General features: G+C 43.9%; 1 protein-coding gene across 2 annotated transcripts in view; it reads right to left on the bottom strand.

The window, feature by feature from the left end:
• Positions 1-367: 367 nt before the first annotated feature.
• Positions 368-22,494, bottom strand: part of FNIP1 (folliculin interacting protein 1) — a 67,781-nt gene continuing 45,654 nt past the window's right edge. Inside the window, exons 7-18 of one of the 2 annotated variants that reach the window (XM_010578828.1) lie at positions 20,327-20,410; positions 19,267-19,338; positions 18,385-18,520; positions 17,629-17,830; positions 16,738-16,823; positions 10,100-10,246; positions 7,968-8,137; positions 5,145-6,570; positions 4,552-4,720; positions 2,495-2,692; positions 1,987-2,102; positions 368-975 (exon numbers count right to left, since the gene is read on the bottom strand). In XM_010578828.1, coding sequence (XP_010577130.1) covers positions 897-975; positions 1,987-2,102; positions 2,495-2,692; positions 4,552-4,720; positions 5,145-6,570; positions 7,968-8,137; positions 10,100-10,246; positions 16,738-16,823; positions 17,629-17,830; positions 18,385-18,520; positions 19,267-19,338; positions 20,327-20,410 — 2,885 coding nt within the window. In that variant the 3' untranslated portion in view covers positions 368-896. The remainder of the gene's footprint in view (positions 976-1,986; positions 2,103-2,494; positions 2,693-4,551; positions 4,721-5,144; positions 6,571-7,967; positions 8,138-10,099; positions 10,247-16,737; positions 16,824-17,628; positions 17,831-18,384; positions 18,521-19,266; positions 19,339-20,326; positions 20,411-22,494) is intronic. The other variant, XM_010578829.1, reaches the window with a different exon arrangement.

Genomic DNA, 22,494 nt, shown 5'->3' with positions numbered 1-22,494 from the left:
AGTTAGAGGTAATAGTCACGTCATTCTGGGGACCCCATGGGGAAATTTCAGCCAACGTTATCTTTAGATTTTTTTTTTTTTTTACATTTTGATTACGTTGTGAAGGAAAAGCATCACTTAGTATAAAGCAACATTTAAACATTATAAACATTTAATACTGGTTACAACAGCTGGCCAAGAAAGAGAATCTCCATCGCTAGTTTGTCTGTTGGCCTCTTCCTCCCTCCTCCCTGCCTCCCCCTCCCCAAGCCCCCCACTATTCCCTCTCCCCAGGAGAAAGAACATAAATAACTTTTGGAGCTGAGTGTCATTAATAAGCTTTTTACAAAACAAACCAACCCCCCACCCCCCTGCCCCCAACCCCTGTTCTTCCTCTGGGAAGTATCCAGAATCTGACTATGACATGAAAAAGTAGAAGTTGTTTACAAATCATTGCAGCTTGAGAATTACAGATCTTAATGAGATCCTAATCAGTAGAAGCCAGTCTGAAGACAGCTGCTGCATTCTCTTGTTAAGTTTATAATTGGCGATAGCATCGTGTATTTCTCAAAGCAGTTCTTCCTCACGTTCTGCAGTATAAATTACAGTTAGCCACTGTGGCAGAAACTGATAAAAAATTCAGATCTTCAGCTTTTGCTAAAATCTTTGCTTTTCTGTGGCTGAAATACCGGGCTTACTCATTTTTCTTTTTTCCTTTCTTTACCCTTTTTAATAAATGACCAAGGGGGAGAGGAAAAGTCTCCAACTGTTTGCATAACGTGCAGTCATATATGGAGGTGCTGCAGCTCAACGAGCAGTTTGTTTTAGTTGCTTCAAAGAGAAAGAAGCCAGAACAAGTTGTCTTCCACTTTGTTTCCAGAGGGGAAAAAAAGTCAACGTCTACGGCCTCTGGCATTTTAAAGTAGTATCTGGGCAACGTACGGAGAGTGAGTGCTTGCTACAGCTGCCAGTAAAGGGAGGTCGCTGGATTCAATCCTAAAAGGAAGCAGAAGAGTCACATTTAATCTAACTCGAAACGTAGCTGGGCTGAACACGTGCGTTAGTGACCACGTTGCCTGCTCAAGACCAAGTGTTTCTGCTTGGGCCACGAGTGTATACAGCTCCGAGCCGCAGGACATTTTTCCGGTAAAATTGAAGCCAATTGTGCTTCTCTCCTAATGCAGCACTGCCAGCTGGGTTACACGCTCCAGCCACCAGATTGTTTCTAACATCCCCTCCAGACGTGCCTGCTCGTGCTGAAGAGCGACAGCTCTGCACTGTCAACGCTGCCTCCAGCTCCTGCCTGCCTGTTTGGTTTTTTTTCTTTCGCAGGGCTAACAAACTGGTGAGAAAGCAGATGGAGGAAGGAAAACCAGCAGATTCCTTCCTACCCTCGAAGTAAAGGGAGCAATGGTTAGGGGACAAAGCACAGGATCACAGAACGAGGCTAAACTACTTCTGCAGCTACCAAGGAAGCCCTGGCACCGTGCTGCAGCTCATCCTGCTGCAGCTGCTCCCCCATCTCCAGCTCCACACATGCTCCGTGTGCCTTCCTGCTCACCCTGTACTCCCCTGCATAAAAAGATATTCAGAGCCTTCCTATAAACACCCCTTAAATAGCTTCTCTGCCTGTGCCCCACACCCACAGAGAGGTATTATGTGCCTTACATGACACAGAGGGTGTTTTCTGCCATGTAGGGTAAGTCAACCTGGAGGAATCAGGTGCCCCACGTTGTTCAGGGATGACTGACCAACTAAGGAAGGAGTCTGATAAGCTTTGGAGTGCTGAGCCCATCTTCCTGCCCGGAGGGAAGAGAGAAAGGCTGGGGGATCCTCGGGATCAAGCAACGGCTAAGGAAAAGCCTGCGGCCATGGGCGATTTATGCCACACTACGGTTCCAGTCCCATTTAGGAATCCATTTCGCTGTGCTTAGAACAAGCCCAGGCGGAGGATTTGGCACCAGGAAACCCAGGGCAGCACTGCTCGGAGTAAGTTTGTGATCGTACCCCAGCACCACGCCCAGCTCCTTGACGTGAACTCTCATCTGGCCCTTGAGATACTCGGACAGCATCTTGCTTTTGAAGTAGAGCTCCTGCAGCCGATCTTCCAGGTGCATAACACACTAGAAAGCAAAGGGAGTTGTGTCAGGGAAAAGACGGCGCTATATCCAAACCGCACCCAGCCTCAGAGCGAAACAGCACAGACCCCATACGTCTACTGCCTTTTCCGTGGCTGCGTCTAGGTGAATAATTAGTAAGACATTCACTGGCAAGACTCTTACTTTTGAGCAGAAGCCTTTGATTGCATGTTAAATCAGAATTAATGAGACAGCTGTCTTAATCACAGAGCCGTGTTTAAATGGACAGCTCCAACAGCTACATCAGGGGATGCACTGGCTACTAGAATTGTTGCTACGGATAAATACACTAGGCAAAACCTTACACCCTCTTTAACCTATGAAGTGAAAGGATGCTTTAAAAAAACATCACCCTCTCAACTGTCAATCATACTTACAAAGTTTGGAGATAAATTATGCTTGTAAAGCTGAAGGGTGGAATGAAGCAGGTTGGAGACGAGACTCGAGACTAACACTTCTTTTCCCAGCTTATTATCAATCATTCGTCTCTGGCTGCTGGCCACTTGCACCGTCCATTTGTCCGTGTCTGCAATAATGCAGACGGCTTCTGCAATCGGTTCATCCAGAACAGGATGCTAGAAACAAAAAATGAATAGCAGAACCCTGAGAATGACAAATGACAACAGTCTTTTCACAAAACATCGCCATCCTCAATAGCAGCGATAGCATCCCAGGCACTACTTCATCTAAAATACAGTAACGTGCTAACATTGCATTCCACCTATTAAAAACAGCTTTATTGTAAGCAAGGCACAGTCTTAGAAGGATAGTCACTATTTTACATTTTCTTCCAGGCTTGAAAGTGTGTCGCTGGCTGACAATTACATCTTTTGATATTTGATACAAAGAGTTCTGACATATCTAAAGTACATTTTAAACCCCTAAAACTTAAAGTACCAAAAATCCAACTTGCTGTTCAACATGGCTGTGTTAACGAGGTCGGTTTTATTCCCAGTTGTCACTGGTTTCCATTTATGGGAGGGCCAGCAGAGGGAGTCAGGAACCAAGCCTGCGCCCAGCTCCTCCATTCCTTCCAAGTAGCATTTCACCTCTCTAAGGCCATGGAGGTTTTAAAAAGGGAGTATTTGGAACCCCATTGTCCTTCCCCAGCACATTTTTGGGGCTGGACTGTTAGGAAGCATCTCCTTCCAAACAGTCCCACAGGGAGTTCACACGGGGCTAGGATGCAGTTACTATTTTACTTGAAGATAAGCATATAAAATCTTGCTTGGTCCTTTTGTAGCCTCTCAATCTTTGACTTCTGCAATTGAAATATAAATCTCCTGATGGACACGCACCACAACTAGGTTATATTTCACACACATTAGTTTCACAGCAGCAGCCACCTCACACTGCTGCCTCTGTTGCCTGAAGTTCAATTATGCTTCACAAATGCCTTAAACATTCGGCCTAAACCACAATGGCTTAAAACAGCACCTAGAACAGCCGCGCAGGGAGCAAACACCCCTGCCACGGCCCACGGGGCTGGGCACAAGGAAAGGGGACAGTAACGTGGAGAACAGCCGCAGGTGCGATGCACATCATTAACTGGAGAGGTGTGGAAGAAGGGGACATTTCGGAGTCTCCCAGGGGAGCGCTCAGAGAAGTAGACTGCCTGCTCACCAGCCTGTGCGGGGGTCTTTCCCCATTCCCTTGGGAATAAACTAGAGGGGAGCAGAATCATGCTTTTCAGTGACAGCCTGCTTTCCACTCCTCTCCTGGTGACTATAAAAGGGGTAGGCAAGACCATGCTTCCCAGTCATGCCCCAGTTCATCTAGGGAAAAGCTTCTGTGGAGCAGAGATGTTTTCCAGCACACATGAGAAGCGTGAGTCCCCTTAGGACAATTATCTTAATAATGGCTTCTCCTTTTCCAGTGAAGCCGGCACTGTCGAACACTTTGACTACAATCCTAAAAAAAGGAGCAATGTGCCCAAAATAGTAAGCATTCCCGATGGCTTCACTGCAGAGAACATGTTCTGCCCCACAAGCAGCAGCATGCTGGTTAGACGTGCATGGAAAGAGGAGGGAGCCAAGGGAGCTTCTGCAAAACCACTGCAGGAAGACTGTGCCCGGGAAGAGATGCACAGCAACCTCAGCATTTGGTCTTGTTTAACATCATTCCATCCTGTGGGCATGCAACCATCAACAGGCTGCCATGTCTGCAGGAGATGATCATTTTGCTACAGCTTAGCACAGAGATCCTCTCAGCTGGCTTCAGTGGGAGTCCAAGTTTTCGTGCTCCAGATTTGCATTGAAATAACCACCTTTTTCAGATACATTAATTGAGAGAAAAAAATTGGGTGACCTGGGACTGGAGAAATCTGAAGAGAGCTGCGACAGTAAATAATTCCACTTCTAGCAGGTTTGTACATTCAAAAATATTTGCCTTTCCCTACTGTGACAAATACATTTACCAAATATAGCTTAATTACCTGCACAGCATGAGACAAATCTGACACCAAACAGTGCCTCAGCTTTTCATCACTTCCTATTCCTTGCAAAACAAAGTCAGGGACATAAGACGAACAGTAGCCACCTAGTAAGGATCTTCCAAAATTGGCAATACTGGGCTGGACAGAGTTCACTTCAACTAATTTTGACCTGCAAGAAAGGCATATCAAAGAGATGTGCAATAGTAAACAACAAATCCAGCCTACAGAGAGGTTGCACTGTCACATTTATCGTATCTCTTCTAACTTTAAACAACAAATTCAGCTCACACAGAGGTCACACTTTCACATTTATCATATCTCTTCTAACTTCTAACTTCAAGTACTTTTGAAAAAGAGTTTAAGTCAGCTTTTGCAGTCAGCCCATTGTGGAAGAAAAGGATATGAGTGACGATCGCAATGCACAATTAATATTTTTTTCCTGACCGCTGATTTCTCTATATTCTTTTACAACCAGCAAGCTCAAGAGATACTTTTCTAACCACTGATGCCAAGTTAGGCTACATTCTCCAAACATGTGACATGAGAAGAGGCTCTATCTTTTTTAGGCTCTATTACTGCTGAATAATACCTACCCAGGAAAAGGAATCTCATATTCTTCTGCCCAATCTTCTTGCTCTGCTCCATAATAGTTACTGCTTGGTCTAGTTAGATCATGACCTGTATCCTCACTTTCGCTGTCACCCAGGGCACTATCTGAACTCTCATTTCTTGGAATGTCCCAATCAATTCCCGGGGCGACTTTTTTCTCTACATTTTCTCTGTCCCCATGGGGGATGCGAATAGAGATTTTCTCTCTTTGGTCCTGCTCATTAAAGCAGTTTTTGTAGGTCTCTTGTCGAACAGAGTCCATAAATTTACAAAACTCGCTAGGTGGTTTGCTAGTCTTTGTACACAGCTTTTTAGAAAACTCTAAACTACTGTTGTGAGCAAGAAGGTCTGTAGCTGCTTGCCCTGGAATATCATCAATAGTCCGGGTTTCAATTGAACTGTCATCAGTAAAATATTCATCAAACAGACTCATGCTCTCAGCATTGTATGGATTTGGATTCCAGCTCTGATGCTCACTAGCAACTTGAGGAAAGGGTTCAGCTGTCCCACAGTCTCTATTTTGGTCCTCAACAGTTTGTTTAGCTTCACAGTTCTGATCAGCAGACACTCCTTCCTCCGTTGCTGGTGGGCTGTGATGCCTAGCAATTTGTTCCACTACTGCCTGACTTCTGAGTTCGATGTCTGAATCGGGTGACATGGAATCTCCGATGAGGAAAGTCACCTTTGTCTGAGCTTCGGCAGCACTGCAAGGAAACGCATCGCAGAAGAGCTTATCTGGCGGCTTCTTTTCCACAGCTATACCGGGTGACCTTGTTACACTGACCGCCTGGTTGCCCGATTCCAGTGACTCTTCACTCCTCCACATGTTTCCTGTTGGCTCCAAACCAGATTCCGTCACTACACGTTTTTCTGGTGAGGCTGACCCTGTGCACACCACGGTCTCTAGTTTTGTGTCCAGGCAGGGTCTCGGTTGCTTAGCATCAACAACATCTTCCTGGCAATCATCAGGAACAATAGTTCTGTTCTCATCTGAAGAGGATTCCAGCTCTACCTTAGGAGTGTTTTGTGCATCTTCTCTCTCTTGCTGTGAAACACCTTCTATGTTTTGTGCAAGGGAAATCGGACATTTGCAATATTTACAGTTACAGCTAGGGGTTCTCATTTCTTCAGATTCCGTCGGCAGCAAGTTGCCCCTGTTCTTGTGCATTGTGACAAGCACATACTCAGATTCTTCTACTTCTCCTTTCTCCAGCGTGGTAGTTATAACAGTTCCAGGCATGACAATGGCTTCATCTTCCCCATTTTCTAAAAGATGCGTCTCTTGAAGTTCAGAGCATCTGATGAAGTAAGTAAGGAAATAAAGCAATCTCTGTACCAGGTCATGCCTTTTGCCAACCACAACTGTTTTTGCTAATCTCACAGGCGATCCAATAGCCCCATAGAGGTCACCTAGAATAGGAAATAAAACAGACAATTATTTTGCATCTTTAAAATAAATTATTATTCTAACAGACAATTGTTGTGGCCAGTTTTCAAAGGCCAGGTGTACAACAGAAAAATACTAAAGCAGAAGAGTGAGGACAGCTATGCTAGGATTTTGTTTTCAATACAGAGAATCCCAAAGATGCTGTTGGTATCATGGCTGTTGGTAAGGTGACACGCTGGTCAGGGAGACATCTGATCTCACATATTAGGGAGTATTCGCACCACCTAACTTCATTGCCTAGCTTTGGAGGCTCATCTCCTGGGTTCCTTATATAGCCATGGGAGAGAGGAGGCATCTGCTCTGAATTAGCCTGGATAGTCTGGAAACCGGGCTGAACTTTTACCCACCAAGACAAAGCTGCAAGGAGAAACAAACCTATGCCAGGAACGAGGGAAAAAAGTGACAGTGGTGGGTGCATAGCTGAAGCCAACCTTCTCTTCCCTCCCCTTGAGCTCTACTATGGGTTGGATGGGTTGTTTTGACTGTACTTCAGATTCGCCTGGGGAAGCGCCTGCACATGTGCTGTTCTGGAGGTATTAGGGCACTGCATGCATGCAGCGATGAGGGGACAAGGGATCCAAGAGGCCTCAAAGGCCAACCTAACCACAGCAGATCCCTCGAGTCCCATGAGCTCTGAAATCAAGTCTTCTTGCCAACTCCCTGGCCATTCCTGCCTATATTCATATCCTGCCAGAATAGGGCAACCTCACAAAACCTTCCTTTCCCTTCCCTGACCAAATTCCGTGAGAGTTTGCGTGCAAAGCAGGACAATCTGACCAGAGAATAGGAAGCTCATCTCCTCTCCTCTCCTCAGCAATTAGAAGACAGTATGACTAGCTACTCAATCAACCAGGCTTTGAGACCTTACCCAGGGGTTTGCCAAGACATAATTGCCTGTACTGTGTTGCTCCTTTGCCTGTTGTATTAAGAGTATGTTCATTTCTTATCAAAAGATGGATTTCCTTGATTTGCTCTTTCCAGAACTGGGCTTATTGATAGCAGCATTCCAAAAAATAAAAATTGGTTTTCCTTATAGAGGGAGGACCAGAGGAGGACTGGAATCCTCCATCATCACCTGGGCAAGTGACCTTAAGAGACCTGCCATAGATGACTACAGAGGGCTTTACTTTTTGGCTGCCATTTTATAATTGATAATGCCTTAAGAAATTACAGCACATATAAAAAAAATACAGTGACCACCTCTAAGCTTGAAATACACACTTTTGCCTTGTTTTGAATAAAAAAAAAAAAATTAAAAAAATCCAGCTTGGTGGGGAAGCAACAAGCATCCATAAAAACCACCGCACACATATCCATTGATATAAAGCTGTTGGGTGGTTTAGAGATGTTTGCCACATACCGAGCTGTGCCCACAGCGGGTTGTATGGATGAGTTTTGGCCAGCATGTCCACGCTCTGGGAAGAATGCTTTTCTAGGAAGATTCGTATAGGCGGCTGGCCATTCGGCATGACGGTAGGGACCCAGGCCAAGTGGTTAGTCAGGACTGCAGTCAGTAAAGCTGGTAAAAACCTGAAAGCAAAACGTTCAACATCATTTTTTTTCCAGGTACACACTCAGGATGTTAAACTAACAGCAGTTCTACAGTCTACATGGATCAAGGATTGCAGAAACAACCTAATAAAAATCAGCAGAGATCATCCCTTCGGTCTTGGTTCTTTGGGGAAAGAAGGGACGGCTGTATCCTCCCTCCCACCCCTGCAAAGCTCTTTTTTAGAACACACATTTAAAGCAAAATTAAGTATTTTAAACTTGTGGCATCTCATTTCCTCTATTTGCCAAGAATTATGAGACTTCCTATTTTGCAAGCTTTATGTTGTAAAACATCTCAAAAACAACTTTGTTCCCTGTAAGAAAACAGTCGCACTGCATGGCCTCTGTTCTCCAGGGAGATCCCAAACCCTTAAGATTTGTGACTATTGATGAGCAGGAAGGCTATTGCTACCAAAGCTGTAAAATAGCTAGGTGCTGTAGTCTTTCATCTAACTGTTATGCAATTTCAGCACATACGGCTGCTCCTTTTCAAAAATAAACCCCCCCAAAGTTCTGTAGCTCAGCCAGAAAGGCTGTGTCCTTACATTGGCAAAACAAGTGAGGTGAAAAACCTTTCTGAAAAATGTTAACTACCTGATTTATTGTAACGATAGAGCATGGTTTCTGCTCTGGGAGGGAAGACTTTCCTTCCCAGTCCCCTCTCCTGGCAGGAGTGTGCAGAAGTGCAGCCAAAGAGCCTCCCACATGCCAACAGATGGTGCTGGCGGCCACCACAGCGGCTCAGGTGCCCGGGGAGGAAAACAGTCAAACGCCACCGAGCCTCAAAATAACACTGTTTGAATAGTTTACAAGCATCAGGAACCCTACAGCTTAAATTTAGCCGTTTCCTCACTGGAGACAGCAGAAGGAGGAAAGGAGAGTTAAAACTAGACTGAAAAGGATATGGGGCTTGATTTTCCTTTTGCTTCCATCACTGTAAATCTTACTATATTTAAAATAAAGCAAGCAAACAAACCCAAACAAATGACCATTTAAGTGTAACCAAGATGTACAGGGCTCAGAATGGCAGGGACCAGAGGGGCTAATCCCAGGAAAAAGCTTCCACTGCAGCAAGAACTGATTTTAAGAAAATACATTTGAACACCTCAAAACTCCCTACGGTTTCTCCCGTTGCACTGAGGCAGGAGAAGGTGGACCATGCTGACCGCTAATTGTCACTCTCCCATCTGGGGGAGAGAAAAGATGACAAAGTTGGTGGCAAAGCTGGAAGACGGTAAGCAGCAGCCCCTTCCCCACCCTGCAGAGAGCAGTTTCCCCGGAGCTAACAGCTGGTCTTTCAGTGCCATTCCCACTCAAACTTCACATGTTTGTGCTCGTTTTAGGACTTCGGCGGAGCCAAACGCTTTAAAAACTTCCCCTATTCATGCCCTGGGGAAAGAGGATGAAGTGTTGACAAAAGAGTAAATTTATCAGATTCTCCTGACTTTATCAAGAACATTCTCAATTTTTAACAACCGCTCACGGCTTTGTCCTGAGGGCAGAAAGGTGAGTACTAATGAAGCACACAATTTCTTTAGTGGCATTTTACAGAAGTCAGGTTTAAGAGCAATTTGCGGTCAGACAGTATTACAGACATGGCTCTTACTGAATGTCTAACCTTGCTCATCATATGATAACTGATTTTGAAAGGTAGATTAATGCATTTCATAAGGTATGTTCACCCCCTTCCAGACATACACACCCATCACGCGCTTCCTATGGACATGTTTCAAATGTTTAGCCTCTACCAAGATTTAGAGGGTTGTCGGGAAGCAGGCATTTAATGAGATACTTTCCTGTTTCTTTTTTGGTTTAAAAAGAAGGTATTTATGGATGGCCTTTTGATTCTTCGATTACCAGGATTTAAAAACTGATTCAAAAATTGGTTTGAAATAAAAAGGCATAACACATATGTAATTTAAAAACTATAATCCACCATACTGGTTTTTAGAAGCATTTTCCATCAAGAATGTGAATTCCTTCATGAAGCGATGGCAAAGCTGGTTCTTTTCTGGTGTCCCTGACATCATAGTAAGCCAGACAGGCTCCCCAATCCGTGGCATCGTGTAGAGATTGCAAATAGTCGTTCTAGAAAACAAAACAAAATCCAGAAGACTAAACAAAAAAAAATGAAAGGCAGAGATCCCAACTCAAAGAATTTACTGCAACATTTAGTTCCAGCTGTCATTTCTATCAGAAACAAAATTTATCTCATCAACCATTATCCAAACCGTGTTGTTCATTAAATAATATGAACGCACCCTTCCACCTCGGAGAGTTAAGCCTCACAGGTTCTTCGTGCATCTGCCTAAAGTGATCCCAAACACAGTAACATTCCCTGTCAAAAGTCAAGAGCTGCCCTGTTCTGAATGAAGAAGAAATGAATGATTTGTTGTTGTTATCTCCCTGTTTTCCCTCCATTTCATTCAAAACATGTAAATCCTCCATAGTTCTGCTTGATTTATGACTAGGGCAAGGTTATGTGCATCTGACTTATAAAAATACCTTATCTTCCTCCTTGCTTTAAAAAATTTGGTGTATCTCCAGGCCAAACCCACAAAAGCGTAGATTTGTAGAGCAGGGGACCAGCTTAATTCTTTAGCTTTAAATATAGCACATTAGAGTCGAAGTTACCCCGTGGTTTCAAGGATTATGCACCTACCCACATCCTCTTCGACTCTACAGAGGTCAGTAAATGTATGATTAAAACTTTGGCTCTGCAGTAAAACACCAGATTAAAACCCCTCAGATTACTGTTAAACTCCTCTAAACTCTAAACTAAATGATAGTTTTAAGTACAATGCCTGTGTTGGGAACCTGTATTTTCATCACAGTAAAAATGTATGCCTGAAAAAACCAAAACAGCAAAGGAAATGACTGATCAATTCAGGTTTCTCCCCACCTAATGCACCACTTTTTGTGGAAGAGATACTTTTCTTTTATAAGACAAAGATTTACATTATCCCATTATCCCTAGTACCAGCCTTGATTTATAAAGATCTCCGGATATGCTGGTCTAAAAATTTATAGACACTTCCAGAAGAAAAGCAATGGCTGTGCGTGTCAGGCAGGCAAACACACTCGAGCAGCAGCTGCCAAATCTTCCGTGGTTTAGCGTTTAAAGTTAAAGAGCCCGGCACGTCAGCAGCAGAGCAGCACACAGCAGCGCCGGTACGAGGGGCACTCAGGGGAGGAAGGAGTTATTCCCTGGCTATTCAGCAGAGAAGAAAGCAGCTGTACGGTGACGGGACCCCCAGAGCAGCTCTGCAAAGGGCAGCAAAGGTGACCGTGCACTGTGCCGAAGTCACTGGGACTGCTCAAGAAGAAAGGGGCGAGGGGGACAGTGGCATTTGCTGCCTTATTTTTTTTCTATCAGTTTTCATTAAGTACAAATTCCATCCTGTGTGTTCACCATAGTCAAAATCAACCCCGTCTTCCTCAAAGGTTAGATTTTCAGACACTCCACTGCCACAAGCATGATAGGAAAGCCAGAAAACAGTCAATGGGCTGGAAAGGGGGAAAGTCAAGTTACCTTTGAGCTTACCAGACCCATAGCACCCAGGGGGCTCTTTGCTGGGTCAGTTTAGAGCAGCCTCAGAGCTGCTCTACTTTACCCTCTGCTGCTGGTCCTCTCTTGGGAGGAAAGCACAGCCTGGTTACTGACCCAGGCACAACAGTCCTGCCAGGTTAGATGTGAGTGGGACATGCAGCTGGGGCACACCAGCACTGCCACATCGTGGGGGTAACCGGAGGGTCTCCGGCAGCGCCGTGCTCTTGGGGCACCAGGATTTCATGCCTCGGCAGTAGCAAGTTAGGACTGGAGGTGGGGTTGTTAAGGGAAAGCTTTCTGTTCACAGCCCATTAACTGGAGTGGATGTTAAAGAGGCCCAAAGAAAGGGAGAAACCCCAAGTCCAGGGACTTCAAAGCTTGATGAGTTTCAAAGCTCAAAATAAGTATTGAAACTTGCACCCCCCCGACACAGCTGACCTTAGAAGCTGAAGATAAATGGAACAACTTAATGTAAAATACAGCTTATTTCTCCTTCATATGCAAACTAACCCAAGCCAAGCCTCTTGCAGCTTGGCTGTTTTGAAAAAAGAAACTACTTCTACACTAAACCCAACATATTAAAATATTTGTTTTCGTTGAAAAGATAGACCAAGTCTTGTGATTCGTTATTTACTATTCTGGTAACCCTGGCTGCATCTGCAACTGATAGTGTTTCCTCAGAGAGAGATCAGATTGCCCTGGCCGGCGGCCAGCAGGCATGTGACTGCAGTGCAGGGAACCCTCCATGCCAGCGCAGGCAGCAATGGCACAGAAACCAAGGGCAAGGATTAACTGCTTTCCAGCTCTGCAAACACGGAGGAAATGCTCTCCCTTCCATTTATTAAAGAACAGAAAAAAACCCAAAAACCAAAAAAACCCCCCAACAACAACAACAAAACCCTAAAACACTACAGGGAAGTTAACCAGATTTAAAAAATAACAACCATTAAAAATCAAATTGACCCCTCTTGGCCATCTGCAGCAAGCAGCCCCCCCCCCCCCTCCCCTCCCCCCCCCCATGCACACCAGCATCGAGCAGCCGCATGCGAGGGAAAGTTCAGTTAACTAGAGAGACTGTTCTTTTGAGGGTTGCAGTACATTTAAAACGGTTTATATTTGGAAATGCTTCTGGGAGGCTGAAGTCCAGCCTGGAGCTTACGGGGCACCTCAGCACCAGGAATGGGTGCAGCAGGGACAGGGGCTGGGAGACCTCCTCAGGAAACACCTTCATATCTAAAGGTAGCTCAAAACCAAAGCACACAGCCCAGCCAAACAAAAATGAAGACCTGAGCAAAACCCCTCCTGCAAACCCTCTGGGGGTTCGTCTGCTCTGCAGGCGCAGATGGCACCGAGGCGATCGGCCCTGCTGCTGGCAGACACGACGGTGCTCGCGGTGCTGCGGCACGGCACGGCATCGACGAGGGTCAAGCATTGTGCTGCTCCCCGCTTCACCCTCACCCAAATACACCCGCGAACCTCCCCGGCCTTTGTCTTGGATTTTGGTACCAGTCCGAGACATCTTTCCCTGGTGCGGTACAAACCAAAGGAGCCAGATGGCTTCTCGTGGATGACAGCATCCCTCTGCAGCTCCCTTCCTCCCCAAGGGAAACACTGCTGACCCTCGGCACTGTGCTGTGAGAGCTGCTCTCGCTATTTAAGAGTTGCAATGTAATGGCAAAGCTTAGCACCTCTTTAGGGATTGTTTCAAAAAAGAAAAAACACCAGCGGTTTCTAAAACTTAATTCACGTGCATTTGCTCCCTATCCTGATTCCTTCTTTCCAAAGATGATTTTTCCTTAAAAAGGAAAAAGAAAATGAAGGCAGTAATTGCTGCAGTGAGTGCAGGAGCCCATGCCACTCCTGTGCCCATGCTGGCACAGGGGCCAGCCTGCACCGCTGAGCAAAATGCACCACTCTGTTCTCAGCAGCTTAAACTGCTTAAAAATTACTGGCATAAAATAGGATCAAACGTGGCTGCCAGAAAGCAGAGAGGTGTTTCCCTAGGCCTTGCGTCCAGTGTTTCCTTGCCAGTCTGCGTATTTGCCACACAGGTATTAGTCAGATGCATAATCTGTATTATCAATGTGCTGCATTGGCCTCGGGGACCGGGGGAGTCGAAATGTTTATGCAAGTACAGTAGCTTATTTCATAAGTCATGTGTCTGCACAGCTGACATCCAAAGAGTTTTAAGCCTCTAAGTCAAGTGTTAATAGCTAAATCCATCAGTGCTTTAGAAAATTAAAAATTGTAAAGTGAATAAGGATGCAAGAGTAGGCCTGGAGCTAGGCACCAAATTGATGGCAAATTTATCAATAGCACCGATTTGCAGAAGCAGCCTAGGCCTTTCAGAGAAGGCAGCTTTGTTTTTCACAGGATGAGATGACAAGAGCAAAGGAAGGGGTCTGTTTTGCTGTCTTCTTTACTCCCCCTCAACCCCCAGTACCGGCAGGTAAATGCCTGTAAATGCCTGGCTGACCCCGCAGCCAGCTCCTTGCAACAACCCTGCTTGCAGGCTAGCAGGCAGACCTACAACCACAGCACCTTCCCTGCAGGAGGGGACTTTTGGGTGGCAGGAGGCTACGATAACACCCGTCACCCTTCCTCCTCCCTTCTCTGATCAGCACGGCGGCGTGTAGCTGGTCCCCCATGCCCCAGTGATTTGAGGTTGTTGTCATCACCAGAAGAGTGCACATCAGCTACACTTGAGAACCTCTGGAAGTCTGGGTTTAAAAAAAAACAAAAAAAAACAAACAAAAAACCCTCCTTAAAAAACAAAAGACCTTCTCCTTAAAAAAAAAAAAAAAAAAAAAAAAAAACCCCAATGAGTTAAACCAGCACGGGATTACGTTTCAGAAACACCAACTCACTGAAGTCAGCACCCTTCTTCCCTCCAGCACAATTTGCTAAGAGGGCAGGAATCAACGCAAGTCTCAGGTTCACCAAAGGACTCAGGCTCCTGACTTCCCCGTGACTTCAGTGGGAAAGCAGACGCCTAAAGAGATAATAGTGGCCTAAATGGGTTTGCTGAACCTGTGCCAAAACATCTTTGCATCCAGCCTTCAGTATTCAAATATACCTTTTTTTTTTCTTACCAGACACATATTGCATTGCTTTGAAAAGCAAGTGGCTCTTGCACGTTACAGAAATGCTTTTCTTGATGGCAGCACACATTGCCACCCTGAGATACTGCGGAGGCACGAGGACCTTGCCCACCTGCAGGACTGGCCTGGGCTGGGGGCACCGGCTGGGTGCACACCTTGGAATGCACTTGCTTAAAAAAAACCCCAAAAACAGAAAACAAAAAAAAAAACCCACACCAAAAAAACCACCCCAGAATTGCCAAAGTCTGCTGCCCCAGGAAACTCATTTATATGAAATTAAACTGGATTTAATTTACCTCGTTACACTATTAAAGAGTAATATTTGTATCACCATGGAAACCTCTGCATAAAGCTGGTAGTTAGACACATGCTTCCAGTGCTGGTTACGCAATGGCTGTGTCATGTGAATGACTGCGTCTTACAGCGGCTCAGGAGAGTGCCAATCCTCCCATGTCCAGTGGGACGTTATTTTCCTCCTCGGTCCGACAAGAGCAGCCTTCCTCGTCCCATCCCAGCTCAGCACCGCCAAGCTTTCCTCCAAGGAGGAAAAAGCTAGCAAGGGGGATTTGGCCTGTGTTTTCAGGGTTATTTTTCCCTACGTTTGACTCAATATGCACCCCTCCCCGGCACTCTGGAACTGTTTAACTTGGAAGGACAAAGGAGAATGGGCAAAGTCCGCTGCATGTATCTTGAGGGGGAATGTTTTGGGAAAACAGCTGGGGAGGTGGTGTTATCAGGGGGTGGGCATGCAGAGAAATGGCTCAGGGTGAGAATGGGGAGGAGAGGCAGACAGAGCTGGGGGGAGCGGAGGAACCACCGTGGCTGCTCAGAGTTGCCAGACTCGTCTCGGGCCCCTGGGCAGGATCGGCTGCTCCCAGCAGTCACGAGCTCCCTCTGCTCCCTCTCTTGGCACTGCTGATCCCATCCACCTCTCACCGCAGGCCCACGTGTTTGCTCTTCCCTGCCTCCTGTCCCTACCGAACATATCCTCTGCCCTCCCTCACAACTGCCCAGAGGTGAGGTTCTAAAAAATAAAAATAATAATAAAAAAAAATTAAAAAATATACTGTGCCTTCATCCTGCAACACCACCTAATCCATGGCATTCAGGTGGTAAGTGGAATTGTAGAAAAATGGGTGAGCCCTCAGGATCCTTCACTGTTCGGTAAAATACATCCTGATGTCACAGGATTTTCTTTTTGCAACATCAGAGCGCTCTCCTATAATGTCTTTTAAAAGTAACTCTGCGCTGGTTGTAAAAGGAAGCACCCTGCCACTCCTATCTGAGAGAAGATGAATCACTTGAAACAGACGGATTTCATCTTAATTCCCTCCCCATGACTTAAACTATGGAAAGAAAATACAGTTAAATGCCAGGGATGTGCTTATCTCTGTTACTTTGTATATTAACTGTTGAATAGAGGCGCTCTGCAGGTACTGATAGCAAGAGATTACAGTACTGCATTTTACTGTGTGAAAAAGATAGTCCTCCTTCTTAGTAGCTGGTTATCTGAAACACCTTTAGAGCTGAATTTAGAGCAGGGTAAAAGTCTTGCTTTGCTCACACATCAGGAAAATATACACTAGAGGAGTATTTCCCTAACGGCTTTGCAATTCTTTTCCCCCTCGCAACGGGCCATAAAAGATAATTTAAGAGGTTGCTGGGAGCTTCATTACTACCTAAAGCACAGAAAACCTTCATCATCTATGTCCTGTTCACACCGAGCCCTGATGGATATACACACTTGGCAAAACCTAAAAACACAAACAGATTATAACGGCTTGCTATCACCAATACCTTTATTGTACTTACTTTTGCAGAAGAGTTTAGACATGTTACTTATCCTGCACTAAGGAGAAGATCCTTCTAAAACAGACTTGAGTGCTTTTGAAAAAACAGACACAAAAGATAGGAGACAAACTGCTCACCTGAATTCATTAAGGGCATCAACAATTCTGTTATATGCCAAACTCCGCTGACTGGCATCAGCTGATCTACGACTCATTTTCATAGCCTTGAAAACAATCATTAAACAGATAAGTAACACATAGCTACAGAAGCACAGAAAATGGAAAACAAAGTCATGTGTTTGACTTTATCTTTCATGCAACTAGTCATGCAAATAATTTTTTTTTAAGTGATAAAACGATGGTACAAGTGCCAACTTTCATATCTGAGGAAAGATAGGTGAGGCACATGCATTTGCAGCCTCTGCTTCTTCTGTGCTTTTCATCATTCAAGGCATAAAAGGGATCAAAGTTTTCATTGCAGTGGCAAAGTAACCACTAAGTATTTCCTAGAAGAGAGATTTGAAGCAAATCTAACCGCATATTTGAAATGTCAATCTTTGAAAATTTCCTACACATCAGAATCAGGGGGTTAAAAAAAAGAGAAAGAAAAAAAGCTCGATATTTATTTACAGCCTGGAATAGCCTAGGGATAGGTTCTGACCCTGCAATCCACTACACTCAGATACAGCTGAAGCAGGGAGGTAGAGGTGGTCTTAAAAGCACCTTTCCCCTTGGCTGATCCAGGGCTTGCTGGGAGCTTACACAGCCTAGCGACTGTTCTAGCTGTCAGCAATCCCTGTAGCGTAACGCAGCATGCTCTGTCCTCACCCTGTGTTGTGCTTTTGCTAGCAATAAAAAACACCATCAAAGATGCTGTAGAGCAAAGCTCTTCTCTGGTGCACTTCCAATACCCCACAGCAAGTTGATCCCACTTTTGTAAACTAGTAACAAGAGTTAGGAATTAATCTGACAGGGCTGGGGGGAACGTACAGCAATACAAGTGCAAGAATCAAAAGAGACTGTGTTTACCTGTTCTATTGCACTCTTCAGTTTGTTCATGTGACTCTCAAAAAGAGGAAAGTGTGAGAAGAAGAACTCATTAAATTTGTTGTTTTCATCTTCATCTCTCGAGAGTGAAAAAATAACTCCAATTGCTATCTTTTTCTTCCTAACAATTCCTGGGCTAGGACCAGAGCTGTCATCTGACAAGTTAAAGCTTTCATCCATGGACCTTGAAGCATGAAAAAAAAATAGAAAGTTAATGTAATCCACTGCTTAAAGTTGTATCTCGGTTTCCTGTGTAATTCAATTCTTGAACATTTCACTTCAATAAACACCTTTTGTTTGCATGTGTTGTCAAATCATCACCTCTGATAACATCCACTTTGCAGTTTTTTTACAAGCAACCATTAATTGATCCTGCACTCACAAAAGCTGGAACCAGATTCAAAGTGTTTCTGGGGTCAGAATATGGTACTCTAGTTCTCTCCCACCTCTGCCAAGAATTTGTGTTTTGAGTAGGATTTTAGGGCTTCTTATCCTCAAAAGTACAGCCTACAGGTTTATGTTTTGCTGAAGGCTTTCTAGTTAGTGCAAAACAACAAATGCTGTGAAGAAAACAGATACTAAAAAAGATCAGGCGTTGAAGTGCAGCCTGACTTACACCTCTGTAAATACCCCACAGAAAGCAACAGCAAGAGCAGATGTACATATGCAAGAGCAGAATCAAGCTGACAATGGTGGAAAATTTATGGGCAGCAACCCGCATTTTCATTCCCAGCTCACCATCGAGGGAAGACCCCATTCTCCAAGCTGGTAGTCTGACTGCGACGCCAACGCCGCTGGTAACTGCTAGCACAGCTTTTGTTAAATGAAGAGCCCGGAGATGGAAACGGAGTGATGAGCAGACTGCTAAGAGATGCTGCAATAATAAGAGGAATAAATAAAAATCTCTCCAGAAGAAAGAGCATTTGGAAAATAATACCAGCAACTAAACGAAGCCCCTCAAGATAAACTGGTGTTGCTTCTCAAGTGCCTTCTTTTCTGTTTATCTATGTTTCATATCGAAAAATAACCAGTTTATAAGAACATTAACAAGATATACAAGCACTACAAGGGTGGGACAGTCCTGCAGCTTTACATAATAGGCAACATACAGGCTGCACCTTGCTCATCAACCCTGAGTATTGGGAAATAAATTCTTTGTGGAAAGGAGTAGCGTTAATCACATCCTTTAACAGCCTTTTCAATCCTAACCTGAAGTGCCCAATATCCTGAATCTGGGGGGAAGGAGAGGGGTGTTGTGGAGGTGAATTCATGTTTTAACATTACAGTTCTCCTCAACTTGGAAAGGAGATGACAACAAGTATTGTTTAGAAATGCTGCAAACTCATTTCAACATTTAATTTGGCTTGTTTACTTGCAGCATGCTTTAATAAATTGCACTGCTGTTCAGATTATCCCTGTGAGGTTCCTAATGCAACAACCTTGACACCTACAACATCTGTACATATACATATAGGTGTGCCTTAATGCTCATATATAACGAAACAGAACAATCACATTTCAGCACAGGGAAAACTTTTTGATAATGTCTAGACATCTCAGTGACGAATACTACTGAATATTTTTGGAGTCCACAGGGTTAACACATGGAACTGACATTACCAGATCTTGCTATACCGCTGTCTCTGTCCTCATTCTGCTCCCTCCCAGGCATATCCATAGGGTTGCTATGAACTGTAAAACAAGGAATACCAATTAGCAGGGGAATATACAGTTCCTTTCTTGTTTGCAGATCTCCATGTAATTAATGAAACAAAAACATGCTCATTAATTCAGATCAACAGCACTGCACAAGGCCATCACCAAGAAAGGCTGCTTAGCTGAACAAGCCAAAACACTTATCTGAAAAGCTTGTATGTGTTTTTCTGAAGTGCACACACCTATTTTAGTACAAACTAAAACTAGTACCCTTCATTTCTTTACACAGGTATTTTTCAATGACATTTTAATGTACCAAAGGGAAGTTGGTCACATTGGTAGTACTCAGTGTATAGACAAAAAACCCACCCAAAACCAATCTAAACACAACTTCATTCATATACCTTTCTTAGGTATTATATATATAATTTTAAAAGGATTTTACAATGCTGTCTTGAAGAAAAGAAATACTTTTAAATTGTGAGCAGTGCATTGGTTGTTCAACTAAGCTGTAAGCTGTCCAGATTCACAGTCTGCATATACACAAGATCAAAAGTGTCTCAGGCTCAATAGTCTTTAAACGTGATGTATTTTACAAATATGTGTGTGAAATAAAAGCTACTCAGCCATGGAAATAAGACCCAACCACTAAAAGCAAGAAATGCCCATTTTAAATGAACCTAGTTTAGCTTTAGTTTTTACAGTTTGGTTGAAACAAGTCCAGATCAAAATAGCTTGACGCTATTGTGAAATATTATTTCCAGAAATATGAAATCCACCATCAAACATATGTTTCCAAAACAAAACAACACAACCAACCAACCCCAAAGAGGACTATTAAAATGCCTGCTGTCCTCTGGGGATTTAAAGCATGTATCCAAAAAGGTAAGAGAGCAGACATCACTGTCCATTTTGTATTTAAAAAAACCAAAAATCTTATTTCCAGGGCTAAACTACAAATCCACACAGTTTTGTCACACCAGCTAGACTAGCCACACAGCACAGCACACAGCACACTGCAAACCTGCAAAGAAAGAGGCGCTCCGGATCAGGCGGAGCGGACCTTGCTCTGAGAATGCCCGCCTAGGGCTGCAAAGCTGTGAAAGACCTACATGGCAAAACGTAAAATACACATGAAAGAATGAGGTTAGTAAAGCAGAACAGTCTGTAGGGAGGGGGCCAGGGCAGGGATAGATATAAGAAAGATATAAGCCAACATAAACGCAGACTAACATAATGCAGGAGAACAGCTCTTATGCTTAACAAGAATGTTGATTCAAGGATACAGCTTACAGTTGGACTACATAGTATTTATAGAATTAAAATAATAGACCCGGCTTTACACTGTCTCCCATACATGGATGGGGTTTCTCTCCAAGGGCTTTTTTTTTTTTTTTTTGTTAAAGTTGAAAAATGATTAATTTATGCAGGCTCAAAGCCTAACTTGATCACAAACAGGAGATTCATCATGGAGTACAATGTTTGTTTTAACATCCACACTGGTGGGGTGGCTGAAGAACACTGTTGCTGAAGATGACGGGGAAGAAGGGGGAGAAGGCAGGCAGAAATTAATCTTAGTAGAACCAACAGAAAATTATAGGCTGAAGTACATATTCCAAGAACAGTCAAGTACATCAGTTTAGTGAAATGATCATACAGAAAATAATTGTTAGCAGTCTCAGTAGTCCCTTTTAAAAATAATACTGGATTGTAGGTATACCAGGGAAAGAGTGTATTTACTGTACACACAGCCAGGAAAAATGCATGGATATTTTTAATGAGTTAATTACCAGTCCTTCTCCTAAATTTGAAGCTACTCACTCAAAGTTTTCTGATTATACAAAACACGAAAGCTGCATCTCAACAAAGCTCGCTCCCATTCTCTTAGGTGTTCACTCATTAAAGGAAAGGACATGACCAGTGCTGCTTTTTTTTTTTTTTTCCCACCAGCGTATCTAAAAAAAGCAGCTTGTAAATAGTTCCCAACCAAAACACATAGACCCTTCTCCTATCACAGGCTGGCAAGACCCAAGGAGTCAGGGGCAGTCTTTGCTGTCCAACAGTTGTTAGAAATGCTGCAGTTACAGATTAACTTCTTCACGTACTTTACCCATGGTTCCCTCTGCGTTGAAAGGGGAACTGTAAACACACACTGTGGAACCCACTGAAAACTTGTGCAGCTCAATTACAAAGAAAGTTTCAGCATTCTCTTCTAGCAGGCAATCTTGTCGATTCTTGTTGCACACCCTTGCAGGGAGGTGCCTACACCTTCTGGCCAGCTCTCAGGGCAGTTACCCTTTCTGCTTGGTGGGGAAGAGCCACCCTCACTACAGAGCCAGACACAGATGAACGTGTAGCACTGACTACACCTAAATCATATTGAGTCCACACCTAATAGTTGCATTATCTGAATTTAAACTTGCAGCTTAGATCACACTGGTGATACAGCGAACTTTTGCCAAGCACAAACCACAACAAAACCCTAAAAGTAGATGAAGTGAGTTCCTCTCCCTTAGATCAGGCACTTCATTCACTCATGCACTGTGAAAAATCACAACTGAAGTCTGACAGGAATACTGAAAATTAAGAAAAATGCGTCTTTTTAACTTTCCTGACTTGGTGAATTCAGGAAACATTTAATAGATAATAGGTTCTTACAACTTTAATTGGCTTCCCTTATAAATGGACTACTGGAAATTATTTTAATGAGGTATACAGCTTTTGAGCCTGAAAAGCATTTAAGCCCATGCTTAGGTGTAGTCTTATCGAAGTCAGTGTGAGGGAGAGAAGTAAACACACCCAACAAGCATTAGGAGCACATCAAAGCCAGAAACCCAGTTAAAGTAACAAAGTCATCAAATTCACTCCTTACTTCCAACACTAGAAAAGTGTATTTTATACAGAGCAATATTCTGGAAAGCAAACGTATAAAGAAGCCCCTTATTCCACCTACTACAACAGACATTTGCTTGGAAAGTCAATAATCTAAACCAAGGGAAAGGGAAGACGTGCTGAAGAGCTCATCAGGCTGCTACACTGGACAACCAAGCACTGAATTACAGCATCTTTACTATCAGCTCTACTGTCCCCAAGGGGAAAAGCCAAAACCTTTTCCTCTTTCTGTTATCTAATGTTCATGGAGCCTTCAGGCACAGCACTTCCACGAAGGCTGAGAACCAAAGATGCCAGATG

This window comes from Haliaeetus leucocephalus, unplaced genomic scaffold, assembly GCF_000737465.1.
Source record: "Haliaeetus leucocephalus isolate CR32 unplaced genomic scaffold, Haliaeetus_leucocephalus-4.0 Scaffold656, whole genome shotgun sequence".
Taxonomy (NCBI): domain Eukaryota; kingdom Metazoa; phylum Chordata; class Aves; order Accipitriformes; family Accipitridae; genus Haliaeetus; species Haliaeetus leucocephalus.
The sequence above is the reverse complement of the archived record's forward strand: the minus strand, read 5'-3'. Positions and strand labels throughout refer to the sequence as shown.